Source organism: Notechis scutatus, chromosome 5 (assembly GCF_049901735.1).
Source record: "Notechis scutatus isolate UNSWTSFEM ecotype Mainland chromosome 5, rNotScu1.2, whole genome shotgun sequence".
Lineage (NCBI taxonomy): Eukaryota > Metazoa > Chordata > Lepidosauria > Squamata > Elapidae > Notechis > Notechis scutatus.
In genome coordinates this window covers 39,048,766-39,069,502 of record NC_142013.1, presented here as the reverse complement: position 1 = coordinate 39,069,502, position 20,737 = coordinate 39,048,766, and the positions used below count along the sequence as shown (strand labels likewise).

Sequence of the window (20,737 nt, the reverse complement as noted above, 5' to 3'; positions counted from 1 at the left end):
ACCGCACAATAAAAGCTTACAAACAGTCAAGCACATTCTGTTGGCCAAAAAAATAGTATATGACTCATTCCCAATCTCCTTTGCTCTTTTATTCCATACAACAGCTTTGCATACTTATACTTTGCATACTTAACATAACATATTAGCTGGCATTCCAAAAGCAATCCTTTTGATTTGCATGATGCGGTATAGCAGAACAGGTGCCAGAGTGTCACCCACAATTTTCTATTCCTATGGTAGATACATATAACTTAGTAAGAGGAAAATCACAAAAACTCTAAAATTTCTCATAAAAAATATTTTCTTTGGAGAAAATAGTATTGAGAAATATGTTTTCTCTTGTAAATGGGATAGAGGTTACAAGTTGGAGGGTAGGAGAGAATACTAGTCTAAATTGGTTATTAGTGTTGCAGATTAATGGCGGCTCTTTGTCCTACTTGCCAGTGTATCTATAAGCTCAAGAGCTCTCCAAAAAAAAGTAGATCCTGCAGTTTTAGATCAATGTGTTATAAATGATCTACACTTAAGATAACCTTAGCTGTATTGAGGTTAGATCAGATTCTAACAGATTGGATTAAGTTCAGTTAATAGTTCAGATGAAACCTCAAGATACATAAAAACTATTTGTCACCAATTACCTCAAGACACTTGCTTGGATTTAATTTACTTACTGACTCAAAGATAAATGAATAGCACTTCAAATCGGCAGTGGCCTGATGCCCAGAATAGCAATAAAAAAATTAATAAAGAAATTTAAAAGACCATTTAGTCTACCTGTTAAAGCACCAAACTAGAAAACAAGTGAGTTTTAGTCCCATCTTAGGCATGAAAGCCGGCTGGATCACTTTGGACCAATCATTCTCAGCCCAACCAATTCACAAGGTTATTGCTGTGGAGAAAATAGGATGGAAGATGTATTAGGCATATTTGTAAAAGAGGGATATAAATGAATAAATAAGTAAAAATAAAATATGCTGTGTTGATTCCTTTAGTAAATAAATCAAAATAAAAAACTGCCTGTTTTGAGATTTTGGTTTTTATCCTTCTGTTTGGAGCAGATCTGTGTTACCAGTTTTAACTTTATACAGGTAGTCTTTGACTTACAACAGTTCACTTAGTGACCATTCAGAATTACAACAGCGTTGAAAAAAAAGCTTATGACCATTTTCCCACTTATGACCGTTGCAGCATCCCCATGGTCATGTGATTTACATTCGGATGCTTGACAAATGACTCACGTTTATAACGATTGCAGTGTCCCAGGGTCATGTGATTCCCCTTTTGCAACCTTCAGACAGGCAGTCCATGGGGAAACCATATTCACTTAAAAACCATCTTACTAATTTAACAACTGAAATGATTCACTTAACAACAGTGGCAAGAAAAGTCAGAAAATAGGTCAAAATTCACTTCACAAATTTCTCACTTAGCAACACACATTTTCAGCCGAATTGTGGTTGTAAATTGAGGACTACCTTTAGCCTTCTTCCACCAAAGGCTGTACAGTATTAATGGGAGTGGGAGTGGGGCTTTACTCTCAAAAAGTAACATTATGTTGTTTGCTCTAGCAAGAAAATAGGGTAGGAAAAGAGCTCTCTGGATAGAACATAAATACCAGGATAAAAAAAACCAAATATTTGAAAAGATTTGATACCTTGGTCCTTTCCTTTTTGTTCGCATTAAATATACTCCTTTTTTTTTTTTTGCTTTTAATTCAAAGCACTGAGCAATCTATCCCTCTTAGGAATATTTGTTTCACCATGGTTGTTTTCTCACCCATTTTTGAATAACCAAATAAATAATCACTTTTTCCCCAACACCTTAGACATTGGGCCAGAACTCAAAACTGAATTCTGGTAAGTCTATGGAGATTCTCAATCATCCAGGTGCTTCCCCCACCCCCTTTTCTTTCCTTTTCTTTTCAAGAGACAACTGGACTTTCTTGATTTTCTTTGAAAGGGCTTCTTCAGCTCTGACTGGACGATGGGGAAGTTGTGAGAGTTGTTGTTGTTGTTAAGAGCTACAATACTTCGGTTATAAAAATTCGATCTCTTTCCTGCCGTCTAGTGACCGACCCGACTTTTGTAACCCAGATACGGAAGCCTTAAACGACGATCAGGGGGAATTTGGAAGAGCCTAGATTGAAAGAGAGTAAAATCAGCCGCCGCAGGTCAAGGCGACCTACGAACTCCTGCGGCCCCGCTTTTTCTTTCTCGTTAGCCACGTGCTGACTCAGAACACCGAAAGGCGGCACAGGATTGGCCATTTTTTCCTTTAAAAAGGAGACCAGCCCCTTCTTTGCCCGCTGATTTTCCCCGCAGGCGTGGTGTGAAATGGCGAACTGCAGAGGATCGCGCAATGCCTATTATTTCTTCACGCTGGAGAAACTGCCGGAACTGAAGCAGCAGGGCCTGGCTGTGACCAACGTCGCTAACGCCATCCCGTATTGTTCCGATGCCTGGGCGGTGAGGGAGCGTGGCCGCGCCTTCTCTGTCGGTCTTGGGACCTGAAAAGAAAATCCTAGGACTAGCCACCCCTCAACTTGCAAGGGACCTGACCTGATATTCCCCTACTCGTTATTTATAGCTTCTTATAACGTAGTCCGACCCTTCGTAGTATAATACTAAGAAACCTTTATGTAGCCATTACTTCTTCGGATAAGACCAGAAGACGCTTTAAAGTGAGGCAATGGAGGTTGCAGAATTAAGACATAATAAAGGCCGCCCGATGCGGACGGCAAAAATCAGGCCGGTAGTTGATGTCAGTTTATTTTAGATTCTTTTGCTGCTGAGATCTGGTAGCCATAGTTACAAAACCTTTCTGAAATTGGGGCTTTGTGCTCATTCTCTAAAAATGGCTTTCTTCCTGAATTTAACACATGTATATTCTTTACTGCTTTCCAAACCTTGCTGAAGAAAGCTGCAAAATCTGGACAGTGCTTAAACTGTTTATATCAGAACTGATATGTGGAGATATTTCCAAGCACTAATTTCCTGGCATTTAGACATACCGATGGGACTGGCAAAATTGTTTTGCAACCTAAGCAAGATTTGCTTCCCAAATATTTCTCCATTGTTAGAATTTTAATGTTAGTGATAGCAATTACACTATTATAAAATAGAATTTTATTTTATTAGATTTTTATCCTGCCCTCATTTTATAAGAAGCTCTAGGCAGCAAACAAACCTAATACTCCTTCCTATTTTCCCCAAAGAAACTATCCTGAGAGCTTTCATGCCCAAGGAGAGACAAAAACTGGTTTTGTATTTCTAGGCAGCACTAACTACTGTACATAAATTGTTTCCTACCTCAGTTTTGGTTCTAAAAACAAGATACATTACTTTTAAAATAACTATAGTTAGAATGATGTTTCAGCTTTCCACTGACAGTATTTATTCAGAATAAGATGCATTGATCTGTTACATAACACTTGAGAAAGAGCACCATATTGAAGTTATTAAACCTACTCTAACATTTGACTACAGTGAATTACCATGTTTGACTTTCCCAAATGAATATTGCCAAAAAGCAACCTGTTGGATTAAGTCAGTGGATGATTTGGCAGAAAACATTGAGAAAATTATGCAAAGATTTATGTAATTGTTTTTACTCCTAAGCTACTTAATGAAGAGCAAAAAGAAAGATATGCAGAAATGGCTCGTCGGTGGAAAGCTACCAAGTCAGAAGTAGTAGCAGAAAAGGTAAATGAAGAATGAAGTATTTAAAGCCTGTAAATATGATTATTTTCAAGCACAATTGAGTTTAAATTGGGGAATAAGTAATAACAATTACCCATAGGTATGTAGAGAAAAGTACTGATGGATTCTGTACTTTTCCCATGTTTATAATGGAGAGCAGATTGTCTAGATTAATCTCAAATAGTAGATTAAATCTTATAAAAGTATGAAGATAGCTACAGAGATTGATTATTTAGCAGCCTATGATTATGTGCTATCAAATTGATGCCTGAAACCACGTAAATTTTCTCTATGATAATCTATCCATAACCTTTTTTCAAGTCTCCCAAATAATTCATCTATTGCCACTGTAATGGAGTCCATACACCTTGCTGCTTATAATTTTCTTCTTTTCACCTTCTACATTATTAGAGCCTTAATGTCATATTTATACATTGCATTTTTCCCTTACTATTTTAAAAATAGAAGGGAAGTTTACATAGCAAGGTTACTAGTACAGTAATATTTGGAAATGTGTGCTATAATTACTTCTAGGTCTGCGAGGATATTCAGACCTACAAGAATAGAAGAAAAAAAGTAGAGATGTTACTGTCTTCCCATTCCTAAAGACTTTGTTCAACTGAGGAAAGGAAAATGGCATGGCTATTATTCTGATAGCATAGGATATGTAGCTTAAAGCACTGTTTCTGGAAACTTAATTTATTTTAAGAATGCCCAGCATTCTTGATGAGTATTGGCTGTGCTGCATGAAGATATTATAAGCGGATATACATATAATAAATTCAGTAATGCTGCTACTATCTGTATATATACACATGCGCACACAGACACATAGGTAGGTAGGTAGGTAGGTAGGTAGGTAGGTAGGTAGGTAGATAGATAGATAGATAGATAGATAGATAGATAGATAGATAGATAGATAGATAGATAGATAGATACTCATTCCCATGAATGTCAATTACATGTACCCATAGTTCTTGACCATAACAGAGCCTGCCTGTTAACAGTCAAAAGTCATGAGGATTGTTAAATCTGGTGCCCATGTGGTCACCTCACTTAATGATTCTAGTTCCTGCTCTCCTTGTGGTTATTAAGCGAACATGTGGACTGCTAATAGGAGCATGTGATGCCTCTGGTGGCAGAGGCCTAATCCAGTATCCCATTGTACTACCCTGGATCATATGTTGCCTCCTAGGGCCTCACTCATCCCAAGTCACTCATGCTCTGCTTACCTTGGGCCTGCTTTCCTACCCCATTCAATCCACACAGGCCTTCCCACCTTGCTCGATTGAGCTGCAATGAATAATGGTCACTCCAAAATTGTGCCCATTTCTAGACTGTGCCTCATGGCCTCTGTACTATATAAGGAGGCTAAGGAATGGAGCAGTCAGCTTCTCATTCTGAAGCCAATCTCCTAAATTCCCAAAATGGTGCCATCTTCTGGGATGGCATCAAACAGCCTCCATGTAAGAAGACCACACAATGCATCAGCTGCTTCCTGAAGGAATTTTACAGGAAAAAAATAAGTGCCAAGTCATGGTGGGGAGGAAGGTGAGATTCAACAGTGTAGGAAACAGACCCAAGGCAGGATGAAGGAAGATAGTCTGCAGTCTGTCCTAAGGATGGATCAGTTGCCAAACACCTAGATTTTGTTCATGTGACCGTGAGGGTGTTGTATCAGCTGTGAAATTCAGGCAGAGGTCATACATACCTTCATTTGGTGCTATCATAAGTTTGAACCATCGCTGAACAAATGTTTTTATATAAGTTTTTTCTTTATTTGGTAAATATTGAATGATATTTTTTTTTTTAGCCACGTAGAGAAGTTTTAGTACCGTTTCCTACTCAAACTCAGGATATGATTCCTGTTACAAACCTTACAAGCCCATTTAAGAATGAACAAGGTAATGTATAGTTTAAAGATAATCCATTTCTTGACTAGTTTAGCTTAAATGTTTTGTGAATCAGGTAGGAATTGGAAGATGATATATGTATCAGGAGGGTTCCAAGGAAACAGTAGGAAAAAGTACAATAATGAAATGTATATAAAGTAAGGCCTTAGTAGTGTCCAAGAAATGTAGTAGCATGCTTAGAATAAAAAAGGCCTGATTATAGGATAGGTCAAGTAAAGCTATTGAGCTGATGGGATAATTGCTACTAAATGAGTTCGAACAAATGGTAATTAGTATTGAAATAAGTTATTTGACTTTTTGTTTACATTGATTGGTAACTGCTTAATCCTTATTTACATGAGTTGACAGATTAAATCCATGACCTATTTTTAATTATAAATCATTTCATATTATTTGTGGCTTTGCATTCTTTTATTTTAACAAATGTTTCAAGAATTTTTATAGAAGGACAGAGATTGAGAAACAATATGAAAAGTAACTTGAATAGCTAGGTCAATAAACTAGGATTTTAGTCAATGAAACGCAGACAATATTCAGTTTTCTAGTGGGAAAGCTAAAATTCTATATCAAGTATTTTAAAAGCTTTTAAGTATACTGAAATATTTTGTTTATTTGTATTAAATATTAATCACATTATAAAATCTATTGGTAATTTGGTTCAAATCATTTTTATAGTTGTGCTCGAAACTTCATTCTACTTTCTGAATATCTTCAGTCATGGAGTGTTGCCCCCTCACTGCAATCAGCGTTTCCTCCCTTGTGAAATTGGGTGTATCAAATATTCACTTACGGATGGTATAATTGCAGAATTTCATCATTTTATAAATCCTGGTGAGTGTTGGAAAAGGGAGAATGAATTTGTTCTGATTTGTCTGAAAATAGAAGGGGCATAGAGGTTCAGGCCTATTGTAAAAAAAGTAGGTTTCAGTTTGTTCAAGCAATCTGGTTTAATGATTCCGGCATACTGAAAAAATAAAAATTCTAATGGCCCAAATGGTTTGACAATATTATTAGCGATGAATCGATCATGATCAAATAAACATTACATCTCCAAGAAAAAAATGTTTTGACAGTGCAAACTTCCTATGATCTTAATTTTTTTTATCTGTCAAATTTGGCTAATGTCTTGAAAGAGAAGTACAGGTAGCTCTCATTCAGCTGCCGTAAGAAGTTAACAATGGCACTGACTGAAGGACAATAGGACAGTAAATTATAGGTATTCATAAAACAATTTAGCATCACATAAAGTCAATGTATTTTGTTTGATTTTTGGTAGGAGAAGTACCACGGGGATTTCGGTTTCATTGCCAGGCTGCAGGTGAGTAGTGCATAAAAGCTGAAACAAATATATACTCAATAAATTTGAGTAAATTTTTATTCATTTTTTTCTTCAATACAGTTGGGTATTATATTAGATTTTCTGAAACATTTGCTTTTATTTGTATAACTTATTCTGTGTAGCATGATATTGTTAAGAAACTTCAGCAACCTCACAATTATATACCATTTTTAAAACTTTCATGTAGGTTTTTTTTAGCTCTTATTGTGGCATATCTATTGTATCATCTAATCTACAGACTTTATTGAACATTGCATATTACATTTTTCAGTACAATTTTCTAGAAGCTAGAATTTTCCCCTGAATGATAAAGCAAACAGTGTTTGTAGATAGTACTTTAAATCAAATATAATAATATAGCAGATTTCAACTTTTGGAAAATTCTTATTTCAAAAAGATGCCTTATATTGGAACATTTTATTTTATATTTAAGATAAACATTTTTACTTATTTATGCGACTAGTTTTGTTCTTATTGAATATTTTAATAATTAAATTAAGATATTTGAGTTTTCATCATAGAACTAATATATAGATCTTGCAATCTATAAGTATAGTTAATATTAGAATATGTATGAATGATACTTTGCATCTTAAAATATTTCAAATGTTCCCTTAGGTGATGCTACCCATAAAATTCCCATAACTGGTTTTGATACTGCAACTGCAAGTTACTCAGTTGTGTTGCATGACCTGTATGAGTTCATCAAACCACAAAGGGGCAACTGGCCATCTGTATATTGTAAGGTACATTGACTTGACATTCAAATTTCTGAGAAATAATTGAATAAGAATATCCATCCAAATGTGTTTTCACATAGATGAATTCAGCTACAGGGATAAAGCCTTTTTCACTTACATTTATTAATTTAAAAGCATTTGATCAGTTATTCATCTAATCCAAGCCTTCAGTGTTAAAAAAAGTTCTTGGCTATCTTGTTCCTCAAACATTTAAGAGTAGGTGTCTAATGTTTCTACCATTATTAAAGTATTCTAAGTCTAGCTAGCCTCATGTAAACCAAGGTCAAATTTTGAACACTACATTTCCAATATTTGACCCACTATTATTAAAAGACTCACGTAGGTATCAAAATCATTTCTACTTAAGTTCACGTACCGGTATCTATTTGTCTGTCTGCTTATATTTTACATTACTGAATTGCCCATCTTCCTCAAAGAGGGACCCTGGGCAGTGTACAATAAAGAATCAAAATATAAAACTATATAAAAATTGAAATGTTAAGTTAAAATTACAAAATTTTCAAAGAGGCAAAAATAATTAAATTTTGTTTAAAATGAGTTGATGAAGGTATAGGACGGCAATCATTTTAATAACATTCCATGATTTTGAACACTTAGTTTAAGCAATCCATTGGTAGTTTATAAATTTTATATTGTACATAATTATTTGTATTGCTGTTTGGAGATTTTGGGCCTGTTGATCAGAATGCATCAAATGACATTTTAATTAATATTATTAATGTGATCTAATTAAATAAATTAGAGCCTTAATATATATTTAAGACATTTTAAGAGAAAGCAAGTTCTTCTGTTTCTCTTCAGTATCTATGTACTGAATAAATAAATATTTAATTCAAAATATTTATTTTTGTAGTCTGATGATCACTTCAGAGTAAACTGGTGCCTAAAATATATGGCTAAAGAAACAGGTAAGAAACTGTTACCTTTATAATAGAGAAAATATTGTTCACAAATGTTTTGTAATATTCTTGATGTTGAAACTTATTTTCCTAATAGGCAGAGTCAATCATCTAAAGCTTTTAAATGTGGAGGATCTTGTTGTGGAGCTGTATTATAAAAAACTTCAAAAAGAACCTTCTAAAACTTGGGTGTGTAATACACTGGATGCTTCCATGTGGGATTACTCAGGAAATACTAGGTATATTTTGTAATCTCCCTTTTTCTTTCTACATTCCGAAAGAGCCATAAACTTGTACATCTCTGTTTTGCAATGTTTTATCTACTATAAATAACACTTTTTTTCAAAATTACACTTAATATGGTTTTGATGTTTTTTTTATCTTACTGCATAATGTTCATAGAAATAATTACTTCAGTTTGTATCCTGAAACTCTCAGAATATACAAAACCATTAGCATGGGAATATAGTGCTTTTAAAATTATGAAGGGATGCATAATTCCTATGAGGAGGAAAAAAAATCTTGCTTCAAGTAATTGAATTGATACTTGATGGTTAATATTCCCGAAGATGCTACACTGACATGTGATAATTGGTTGGCGACCAGCATGCATTTGTAACTATTGCAGTACCCTGCATTCATTTCCTTCTTTCCTGCCCACTTCAGTTCCACCCTCCTACCTATCACGCCTCAATATCTCTTTCTTTTTTTCTGGCTGCCCTATATAGCACAACTGAGATGGAGCCATTGCTTTATGATGTTGCCCTCTCTGCTGCCATCCCCTCTGTCTCCAGCTGACCTTAGTTGTTGTCTTTGCTTTGCCTCTCCTTTGCTGGATTCACCAACACCAACCAAAATCTGCATGGGGCCTCTGTCAGTCATGCTCTGCAGTGCCTCCCTAGCTGCCAGATCCTGGTGGATTTATCCTGCTTCAGCAGTTGTAGGACTTGCAAAAATACCCCCTCTTTGCTATCCGGTGGAAGGATCATCCAGGCCAGCAGAGAACTTGCAGTGTCCTGGTGTGCAGTGGGATCCAGAGAGATCTCTCTAGATAGCTTCCTCTTTTGTGCAGGGCAGCAGTAGAACTTTGTGCAGAGCATGTAGAGCCTCTAGGCTAGTGATTGGTTGAGATTGCTGACATCTGGCAGGCCTACCGGGAGCCTTGCAGCCAAGGTGACGGGGTGTGGGGGAAATGAATCCAGTGCCAACAGAGTCCCTGTCCACCCTGTGGAAGCCGGCAGAATCCAGTGGGGGCAAAGTAGACCAAGGTTAGTTTAGCGATGGGGAAGAGCAGAAGCAGGTAGGTGGCATAATGCTGTGCCTACCATCTTATCCATCATATATTTTTGTATTTTATTCTATGATCTAACAAAATGTTTAATAGCAATAGCACTTAGGCTCAAGTATATACAGTGCTTTACATCTCTCTCTAAGCGATTTACGGAGTCAGCATGTTGCCCCCAATAATTTGGGACCTCATTTTACCCACATCCGAAGGATGGAAGGCTGAGTGAATCTTGAGCCTGGTGAGATTTTAACTGCCAAATTGCAGTCAGCAGAAGTAGCCAGAAGTACTTCATTCTAACCACTGCACCACTATGGCTTAAAGACTAAAAAATGACAGAGATGGAAAAGAAGATAGGTTGGTGGAAAAGTAGAAATGGAGCTGCAGTCCATGTAGGGCAGGAAAAGCGTGAGATCCTTGCCTAACAACCATATCCAGGACTGCTGTTACTAAATATATTACTCTTGTGATGTTTTACTTAACTGCTTCACTTAGTGACAGAAGTTGTAATCCAAGAATTACCTGTATTCATGATTGGAATTGGGTAAAAAAGTCTCGTAGTAAAGTACATGACCTAAATTTCTCTGGGCAAAAGCACACAGTGGTCTCTGCTTAAGACAGTGCTTCCGAAATCTAGGGAAATTACCCCCAAAATAGTTTTCCTTTAGGTAGCAATAACCTATTACCCATCATAACAGGCATATTTAACTTGATGTAATGATTACAACTTCACTAAAATATATTAGAAAATTCTCCTAAAGTATTCCTATTAAGATGAAAATCAATGAAATTGTCAATGGTGATTTGTTGAAATAATGTAAAGATCATTCAGCAATATTGTTTTTAATGGTTCAGATTATCAAATTAACAACCATTCATTTAACAACTGTTCAAAGTTATGAATGCTCAGAGAAAGTATCAGTTTTTGATGTGTGTTAGAACTTTCTGATAACTGAGTTTGGATAATGAAAGAAAAAGTTTGGAAAGGAGTGGTTTAAGGGATTTCACAAAATAGTCAAAACGAAAAGTATAATGTTTTAATCTGCTGAAAAGTGTTATACACAGAGTGAACCACTAATAATTACAGTGAGAGTTGTTTTAGTTATTTTTTTTCAACAGAACTATAATACTTAGATATTGTGTGTGTGTAAAATATCCATGTATATTTTACATTTACTTTTTTTAGCAAGTTTTATGTTTTAATGCATAAAACATTGTGATTAACCAAAGTAGATTTGATTTTAGTCTTCTGGCATCTTAAAGACTTAGACTTTTGAGATACTTCTGAAAATGTTTAAAAATCTTGAACTATGTAAATAGAAAATTGCAAGATCACCTTGTACTGAAAACGTGTTGATACCTATGCATTAGCTCAACAATATTAATTAGTATTCCAAATTCTGTCTTATTGATGCAATGTGTATTTGAAATTCTGTATTCATTATGAAAATATGGTTTCTATTTAGATGTGAGTGGCATGAAAAAAATGATATTGTATTCTGTGCTCTTGCTACATGTAAGAAAATTGCGTAAGTATACATTTTCATTTTACTTTCTATAAAGCTTTTGCACTTTGGTTAAAAATAAAAAGCTGTTCAATATACTGGTTAAGGAAACAAACTAGAAACTGAATGATTGTGTATTCTAGTGCTACCTTACACACAAAGTAACTGGTGACCTTGGACCAATCACATTGTTTCAGCCCTTGGAGGAAAGCAATGGTAAACCATATCTGAAAAATCTTGCCAAGAAAAGTGCAGGGACTTATCCAGGCAGTCTCTAATAATCGGACACAATTGAATGGAGGAAGAAGAAAAAACAACTTTTGGAAAGGCATATTAGCTGCGTGGTGTCTGGGGTTTTATTTTGCAAATAATTTGTGGATTCTTGTGACAATCACCAATCGTCTTAAGGTTCTGCTATTTTTATATTGGTGATTTAGTAAGAATATATTTTAAGGGGCTTCCAGTTTGAGCTTCTTCGGCGACAGACCAAAAATCCGTGATTGTGCTCGGTTTTGATCTGTGCTCGCCGCTGGAGCGCCCTGAGCCGTCTGGTTTCAGGGCTAAGCCACCCTATATAGGTGGTGAAGAGGAGGGAGACTGCCAGCAGGGTCGAGGAGAGTCTTATCTCTCCTCCCCAGCTGGCCATTATTCCCTTTCCCGAAGGCGGTTGCAGCGGTGGTCAGAAATGGCCACCTCAAAGAAGAACTCGACCAGAAAAGAATGTGCAGGAGGAAGATAAGAGAAAGTTTTGGCTGACCAGGTCGAACTGAAAAAGCAACAATATAAGATACCCTGGAATTTGAATTATAAAGAATAACATTGCTCCCAAAGAAGACTTTGAAGCGGCGAATGAGAGAGGGAAGGGAAAATATTTGGGTTTTTTTTTCTTTTCTTCCCTATATTGACAACTAAGAGATTTAAGCAAGAAATTGGCAAAAATCCACTTTGACATTAACAGGCATTTAAGCTGAAAATAAAATGTCAAAGGGATAATAAAGATTTCTGGATTCTCAAACACTTTTAAAAGAAGGGAAAAAAAGGGTGGGATCTGGAAAAATGGAGGAGACCACCTGGAAGTGAAAGAAGTTAACAGTGAAACTTTAACAAGATTCCTAAAAGATACATTTTAACTGAAACTTTGTAACAAAATAAGAGAACCCCAGGAAGAGAAAGTGGAAAAAAGAAGCAAGAAGAAATAGCTTTGGATTATTTGGATTACTTGGTGATTTTTGGATTTTTGGCTATTGGATCTAAAGGACTAAAATTATTCGGGTGGTTGTTTAAAAGTTTTTAAAATGGTATCACTCTTGGAAGAATTGAGAATGGAACTTAAGATGCACAAGAAGGAAAAGGTTCTTTTGGCTTCGTATTTTAATTTTTGGATATGGAGATCCTGAACTATGAGAAACAACAAGAAATGCCTGTTGAACAAGAAGGGCGGAACAAAGAAGAAGCCATCTTCAATGACCAAGTATTTCTATGCAGGGAAAAGAAAGGAAAGGGGGGAAAGAGAGTGAAAAATTTAAGATTTGAAAAAACAACCCCAAAAAAGAATAGTTTGAAAAGTAATTACAATATTAGGAAGAAACAAAAGAGAGGATTACAGAAGAGAGAATCAGAATTAGAGAGAGAAGGGGTCAAAAAGGGAAGGGAGAAGAAGAGGGGGAAGAGGGAAAGGAAAAGAAATTATAAAGGACAGAAACAGGGAAAACGTACAAGGATTAAGGGTATAAGCCTATTTAGAAGACACAGAGATAATGGGTGAAAATTTAAAAAGGGGGATTCTGCAAGGGTACATAAGATAGTATTGTTATATTAGAAATAGAAATGAACTTTGAAAATACGAAACAAGTGTGATTAAAATGAAAGATAAAATACTAATTGTAATGGAATGGAATGTTTAATAAATAAATGAAATAAAGAGAATGAGAGAATGAAATTAGGAAAGGAGGGGAACATTTTAATTATTAATGTGTTATAAAAATTTAAGGGAAGAGGAATATGAAAGAAATATGAAAAAATTATGGAAGTGTTCCTAGACGTATGATATCCTATTGAATAGAAATGTTAAAGATGTTAAAGATTATAACTAACACTAATGATAGAGCTAAATTGGAATAGAATAAGTATTTTATTTATTATTGTTATATATATATTTTCTCTTTAAGAACTTAGTGCGTATTTTAAGAATGTACCAAGCAGAATTCGACTGGAAGCTATGTGTTATATTGAATGTTATAATTGTAAAGGCATAAATTGAAGTTTAAATAAGAGTTGAATGGATACAAATTAAAAGATGCAAAGGTGTCATACTCCAATCAGTAACTACAGGGGAAAATTTTGTTTAATGAGAAAAGAAAATATGAAATTGAAACAAGACAGACAAAAGTATAAATATAATGATTAGAAAGATATTGAAACTTAGAAAAAGATATATATAATTGAATTTAGAAAGGAATGAGATAATTAAAAGCAAGATTGAGAAAATTAAGGGAAGGGAAAATTATTGAGAAAATGTTAAAATAGTAATAAGATATGAAATAGAACACAAAGATGAATATGGAATTGAATTTGTGACTGTATGGAGAAGTGATAACTCGGGACCATGCTATTCTCAAAAAAAGAAATTTTACTTGTATTGTGTTTTGTGAAAACCCAAATAAATTTTTTATTAAAAAAAAGAATATATTTTAAGTTAATCTAAATAAAACCAATGATTCAGTGAATCATTTCTAGTGATGGAATTTGATTTCTCGTTGCTCTCAAATCCTTAGAGCAGATTTTGATAAAATGTTTTGCAGACCACACAGACAAAATTACTTCGATTTATTTCCAGTTAGATGCCATCTTGGTACATGTAAATCCACATGTATTTAATACAATATATTAAATACTTATATTAAATACATGTGAATTTCTCTTCAGCTATGACAGTTACACAGTTTGTCTCAATATGTGCTTTTGCTATTCAATTTAGATACTGCATCAGCAATTCTTTAGCAAATATGTATGAAATCCATTTAACTGCCTCTCATTTACCACTAACTGAGAAGAACTGCAAGAGTACAACAAATCCTAAAATGATAGTGCTGGATGCTAGACGCTTCCAGGTTAGTTTTCTAATTTAACTGTTTTTCTTCTGTTATACTGCTTATTTTATTGGAACATGTGATGTGTGTGTGAGAGAGAGAGAAAGAGAGAGAATGAGAAAGAATGTGATTGTTGAGATTATGCTTTAAGGTGGTGCCGTAAGGTCTTCAGCTAGGTATTTTCTCCCTTAGAAATTTTGCAATTTCTTCCATGTTTTCCATAGGAAGTTTTCAGCACTTCATATGGGTCCTGCTAATATATAAAGGGAGACTAGATGAACAAATAATATCAAAGTTTGGTTCTTTCATTTATTTCATAAAATAATCCAGTATCTCCCCTGTTCAGGCAATTCATTTAAAACAATAACTATGGCCAGTTTTGTGAACACTTCATTAAACAATCAGGACTAATTTGTGACAACTATGTCCTTTATGAATATCATAACTTTATTTCCTTTGCCTACTTACAGTGAAGTTGTTAACTAGGAGATTCCAGAAGCACATTATTTACAAGAGAGATAATCTGAAGTTCTCCACTAAATTTATTGATTTTTTAAATTTATTTTATTTATTAAATATCTATGCCACACATTTCCACTACAAGGTGACTGGTCAGAATAACTTATACAAACAAGTGAAAAATAGTTAAAATGAACAAGAGCCAAGAGGCCAACCAGCAAGACCAAATTTTGATATACTTCTGGAAGGCCAAATGGGAGGGAGCAGTTCTCACCCATCATGGTAGAATGATCTGCTAGGGCCAAATGATTCTTCTTCTTGGTCCCATCTTCAGTTCCTTAGCGGACAGGATCTGTAGCAGACCTCTTCAACTGGGGTGGGCTTGAGACAATGTTGTATAGAAAAGTTACAAAACTATTCCTAAAGATCTGCAATTCTTCAATCCTTAGTCAGAAATATAATTTTACTAGATTATATGTAACTCTGGATTGAAGTGTTGAGTTCTTAGTGTTCTGTGTGCTTGGTTGTTTGGTTGCAGATATTCTCTAATTACTTAACATACCATTTTGAAATGGAGATTATTTGGGCCAATAATACAGTCTTCTTAAGAATGGTTATCCTGTAATATAACTTTATGAGTGCTGCTTAAAATTGTCCAGTAAGTAATAGAAAACCTCCGAAAAATATCCAGGGAACTCCAGGCGTCTTATCTTGGGTAAATTCTGTGTCATCACTCCTTTCTCTGTAAACTACTGGATAAAAATAGGATTCATGGGAAAATAGCAAGGCAGAAGCCATCACTCATTAGCAACATTGAAACTTGACTGAAGTTCACCATAAAAAATGTTGGAACCTTTCAAAAAAATGAACCTTTCAAATTTGAAAAAAATGGTCAACGGACAAGTGACTATTATTTCACAATATTGAAAGTTTAAAGTTTCATGAACTCTGGTATTCTATATTTTGTAGACTCTTTGATGAGTTTTAGCATTTGAAGATACGTTATTTATGTTTCTATTTTTAATTATTTCAAAATGTTTTACTACTAATAGTACAATAAGTTGTTTTGTATAATTTGCATTTCAAGATATAAGTTCAAAAGTAGGTTAATAGTTTTGGTTGTTGGCACACTGAAGTTTCTTAACTATTAAATCCACTTTGTCTTTCTTTGCAAAAATACCTTGAAGACCTATATTGGTAATCTTGTGTTTGAATTGCAGAAAGGGAAAATCGAAAGCACTGGAAATGATAGTTATTTTAGATCTCTTAATAAGGATCATGGTGCCACACCTTGTAGTGGTAAGTAGAGATTTATTTTGCAAGTTCAAATATGAGGATAACATACTATTCTTAAAAAATAATACTGGTTGAAATCTAATAAAAGTATTGAAGTATATCCTTACGTGTGTCAGATCTTAATAAGCTTATCTACTAAAACCACACTTAAATTGGGCAGGGTTAATACAAACAATAAAATTATTCTAGTTGTCAAAAGTTGAAAAATAACTAAATTAAATTATAGTTAATTCCTGATAATTATTTAACTATTTAACATTATTTAAATCATGTATTATGGTTGTAAATTTTTGGAAGGTCAGACAAATGGTTTTGAGGAGGTATAGGCTGTGCATTTCTAGTCTTTTTCTTTGGAAAAAAATGTAAGCAGTTGACCTTTCTCAAGCTAGCTGATGATACTGTTCTGGCAAAAGGTGTTAAATAAAGTAAACTGCTTCCTGCTTTATTCTTTGGCATTACCATAATAGCTGCATTTTCAGAGAAATCTGAGAAGCTATCTTCTCCCCTCCATTCCCAGGTTTGGGAAGGAAGACTAGCTGTACTCAAATCACAAATAAGTATATTGTATTGTTGACCAATTATATTTATTGGCACCTCAGCTAAGCTTGCTACTTCTTGAACAAATACAAACATTACAATAATTCCTAATAATTCTAAATATGGCTCTGTTTGAAGTAGTTATATTAGCTTTGGCTTCAAGATAGCACTTAGCCAGTTTTGTCTCTGCTGGGAAATTAAATGGGTCAGACTTGTGTAGTACTTGGATAGGAAACTATTGGAAACACAAGTCAGATAGCTAAGTTAGGAAATCACAACTCATTCTAGAAGAAGCCAGTGGCAAGCCATTCCCAAGAAAACATAATGGTTATGTCCATATCATCACAAGAATTGAACTCAATGTCAGTGTATCTTTCCTATCTTCCCATTTTGAAAAAAAATAATATCCCATTCCCTATCTGCTAAAGTTTTTTATTTCCTATGCATACTTATTTTCAATTGTGATGGATGAATATATGGACTATGTATGCATGTTAAATTTGTGTAAGTTCTTTGTAATTCTATGTAAAGCAGAGCTGTCAAACTCCTGGCCCATGGGCCATATGTGTCATGCTGGCCACACCCAAACCCAGTTTAGTGAAGAGGAAAAATGTCCCGATACATCATGTGATGCTGTTGTGATGACGTGAGTTTGACACCCTTGGTGTAAGGCAATGTAGCTTATATATTGACAGTACTGCATTTTTTAAAGGTGTAATTCCCTCAGGAGTGAAAACGATGCATTCACCCATCCCTAGAAGTGGAAGAGGAATCGCACAGTTTTTGGAAAGCACCTTCAAGTAGTCCAACATTTAGAAGCATTTGATTTCTTCTGTATATGTGATTATAATTATCATTAGGTAATTAATTTACATTTATCTGCTATATATGTTATATTTTTTGGGGAAAAAATCATTTAGGAAAATTTTGTTCTTAAAGTAACATGTTTGGGTGCTGTAAGGCAAGCTGTGTATTTCTCCGATTAGGAATGTTTAATGAAAAATAGAGGAGACTGCATAGTGAAATCAGTAAGACTAATTTTTCAAGCAATGCTTTGATTGCTAAAGCCTATAGTACATTACTCAGAGTACAAAGATTAGCCATCTTTTTTGCTTTTCCACTAAAGTTAATTTTGTTTTTTATATGGCATAAGAAATCTTTAGCAATAAGACAATTTTTCATAAATTAATATCAAATGGCTGTTGTTTAGGTTTTGTGCAGTCGGTTACAAATTCTTACAGTACCCAGGAATTAGACAATTGAAAAATCAGAGTAGAAGTTACTCTGCTATTCTGAAAATGCCGTAACAAGGCAATAAAGATTATTTATTCTTTAAGATTATATATTCCTGATGTTCACAGTGTTACTTTCTTTCAGGATACTTATAAATCAAAACCATGTTATATCAATCTTTCTTAAACCAATATTAAACTGCTGTTCTAATTTTTGTGTGAAATTTTTTGTGCCCAAAGTCTGCCATATAGGAATGGGAAATTGCAAAATGTAACATAAAAGAATATGAAAGCAAATGTAGATAACACTGCTGTAGAGACACGTTGCACTCATATTGCCTGAACTGACAGTGCTTTATGTGAGTGAGGTATGAAAATTGCATCATTGTTCTATGCACAAATAGAAGTTTCAGAAAAGAAAAATAATTTGTATATTGAGTATGATAGGCCTACGAACAACTCTCCAAAGGGATCACTTACCTGTGTCCCCCATCCAAATTATCCCTTTACTTCTATTTAGCAAGTAAAACACAACATACTAACACATTTTACATTTTGTCATTTGGTTCCAATGCTATTTTTTAAATAAGATTGTATAAAATCAAACTTATACTTACTATAGTTTAAAATTCACACAGTCCCTGTTATATTAGAAGTGTATTTATTTATTTAAAACATTTACCTAGGCTCCCTGTCTTGTACTAAGTTGTGGGCACCTCTCGAGTTCTAATGCATTGGTCTAAATTAAATTTGTATTTTAACGAGCATTCTTAGGTACAAATGATAAAATACATGGGTGAGATACATTATATGTTGCTTTGGGAGCTAATGATAAAATATATTTTCCATTGAATCCAGTCATCTGAATAAATTGTCTGGAACTGTCATTTCAAGGAATTCTCAAGAGGATGTGCAGCTGTCAGGAATGAAACACTTATATAACAGAAATTCCAATCATATTGAATTAATACCAATCATAATACAGTATTTTTTTACATTAACTGACTTTTTTAGAATTTGGATCCCTAGCAAGGAGGTGTTCTTTATTAAGCTTTGCTATGCACACAACAGAACAAAATGAATGGTTGATTCTATACATGAGATAATTTTTCAGCATTTTTTTCAATTGCAAAAATACAGTATGCAACTGAAGTAGTTGGGCTTTTCAGAACAAGGGTTCCCAAGCTCATGTTGCTACATAACCCATATCCCTGGGTATACTTCAGTGAGTGATGGAAGTTAATTCAGCATTCATCCCAACTTAGAAATTAAGTGTTGTGGGAATTTTTCTCGTTATTCTAATTTTTCCCCATTCTTCCCTGTGTATTGAATAATCTTTCTTCTTAGGTTAAGCCCTGCAAAAGACTGTAAAATTAAGCAACATAAATCAACATGGATATACAGGGAGTCCTCTACTTACAAACCCAATTGGGACTAGAAGTTCTGTTGCTAAGCAAGGCAGTTAAAAAAAAATCACACAAAATTTTATGATCTTATTTTTTACCATGGCTGTTAAGCAAATCATCACAGTAGTTAAGTGAACCACATAGTTAGGGGAATCTGGGTTTCCCCATTGATTGCTTGTCAGAAGTTATCCAGAAAAACTGCAGATAGCGGATCATGTGGCCCTGGGACATTGCAAATGTCATAAATACAAGCCAACTGCCAAGCATCAAAATTTTGATCATGTGACCACGGGAATGCCACTATGGTCATTGAGGACAGGGTTGTAAGTCACTTTTTTCAGCCTTATAACTTTGAACACTCAGTAAACAAGTGGTTGCAAGTCTAGGAATACCTGAACTTTGATTTTATACAATGTTTGTATGTCTTTGAGTTGGTTTTTGATTCCTGGCAACAGTTTTTATTGACAATTCTCAGCCAGTCCTTGAGTATTGAAGATTTGTCTTTAAATGAATCCAAACTCCAGCTACTCTTTAGGACAATGATGGTTTATTCAATATAGCATCAAACAACAAATACTCTAATTAGGCAAGAATGGCTAAAAGCCAGGCAAGGTTAGAGTTGGGTTTGAGTTTGGTCTCTTTCCTATTTTCACCATTATCATGAGACACAGGCCTATACGCAGTTCTAATTCTGGCCACGCCTAACCCATTATCCCTAAATGCTGTTAACCCTGTAACATGTCTACATCCCTACCCTATTCCAACCCTCACTAACTGAGCCCCACCTGGTGCTACCTTCACCATGTTTTAACCTAAGTCCTAATTACCACCTATATGTGCCCCAATCCTCATTAACAATATGCACCACATCAATAAAGAGCCAGTTCCAGCAGCCCTGCAGTTGTTGCAAAATCCATCCTGTAGCCCCGCAGTTGTTGCAAAATCCATCCTCAGCTGTGCCGAGTCATTCCAAAGCCATCTGCCAGCAAACAAGCAAAAATGCAGATCTGGCAGCAGCAGAGATAAGGTGACATGGCCAGCTGACTTGCTGCAAGGCATATTAAGAGCTGACGGGCTCTGGGTGAAGTCGGAGCCTGACGACAATGTTTTTCAGAAGTAGTTTGCCATTGCCGCCTCCTTGGGGCTGAGAAAGAAGGTCTAGAACTCATCGTCTCCTGGTTTCTAGCCTGGTGCCTTAACCACTACACTAAATTGGCTCCCTATTTATAAGTAGAAGAACATATAAATAAATTGGCCCGCATATGTATAAAAGGAATTGTGTCATTATAAATGAGATTATTTTAGTCCTAGCTAATGT

General features: G+C 34.9%; 1 protein-coding gene across 2 annotated transcripts; it reads left to right on the top strand.

The window, feature by feature from the left end:
• The first annotated feature begins 2,249 nt into the window (after window positions 1-2,249).
• Window positions 2,250-18,228, top strand: MAEL (maelstrom spermatogenic transposon silencer). 2 transcript variants are annotated; one of them, XM_026664055.2, is made up of 12 exons: window positions 2,250-2,465; window positions 3,618-3,701; window positions 5,512-5,602; window positions 6,287-6,442; window positions 6,888-6,929; window positions 7,569-7,696; window positions 8,565-8,619; window positions 8,708-8,849; window positions 11,362-11,424; window positions 14,378-14,510; window positions 16,169-16,247; window positions 17,494-18,228. In XM_026664055.2, the coding sequence occupies exons 1-12, from the start codon at window positions 2,334-2,336 to the stop codon at window positions 17,583-17,585; spliced, it is 1,197 nt and encodes a 398-aa protein (XP_026519840.1). In that variant the 5' UTR covers window positions 2,250-2,333; the 3' UTR covers window positions 17,586-18,228. The 2 variants fall into 2 exon arrangements, with proteins under 2 accessions (XP_026519840.1, XP_087822705.1); XM_087966579.1 differs by lacking the exon at window positions 3,618-3,701.
• Window positions 18,229-20,737: the final 2,509 nt, after the last annotated feature.

Bases quoted from the DNA above. Each gene is read 5' to 3' on its own strand.
- MAEL (XM_026664055.2), top strand. From the start codon at position 2,334: ATGGCGAACTGCAGAGGATCGCGCAATGCCTATTATTTCTTCACGCTG. The intron at 2,466-3,617 runs GTGAGGGAGCGT...TTTACTCCTAAG, and splicing joins ATTGTTCCGATGCCTGGGCG to CTACTTAATGAAGAGCAAAA. The intron at 8,850-11,361 runs GTATATTTTGTA...GTTTCTATTTAG, and splicing joins GATTACTCAGGAAATACTAG to ATGTGAGTGGCATGAAAAAA.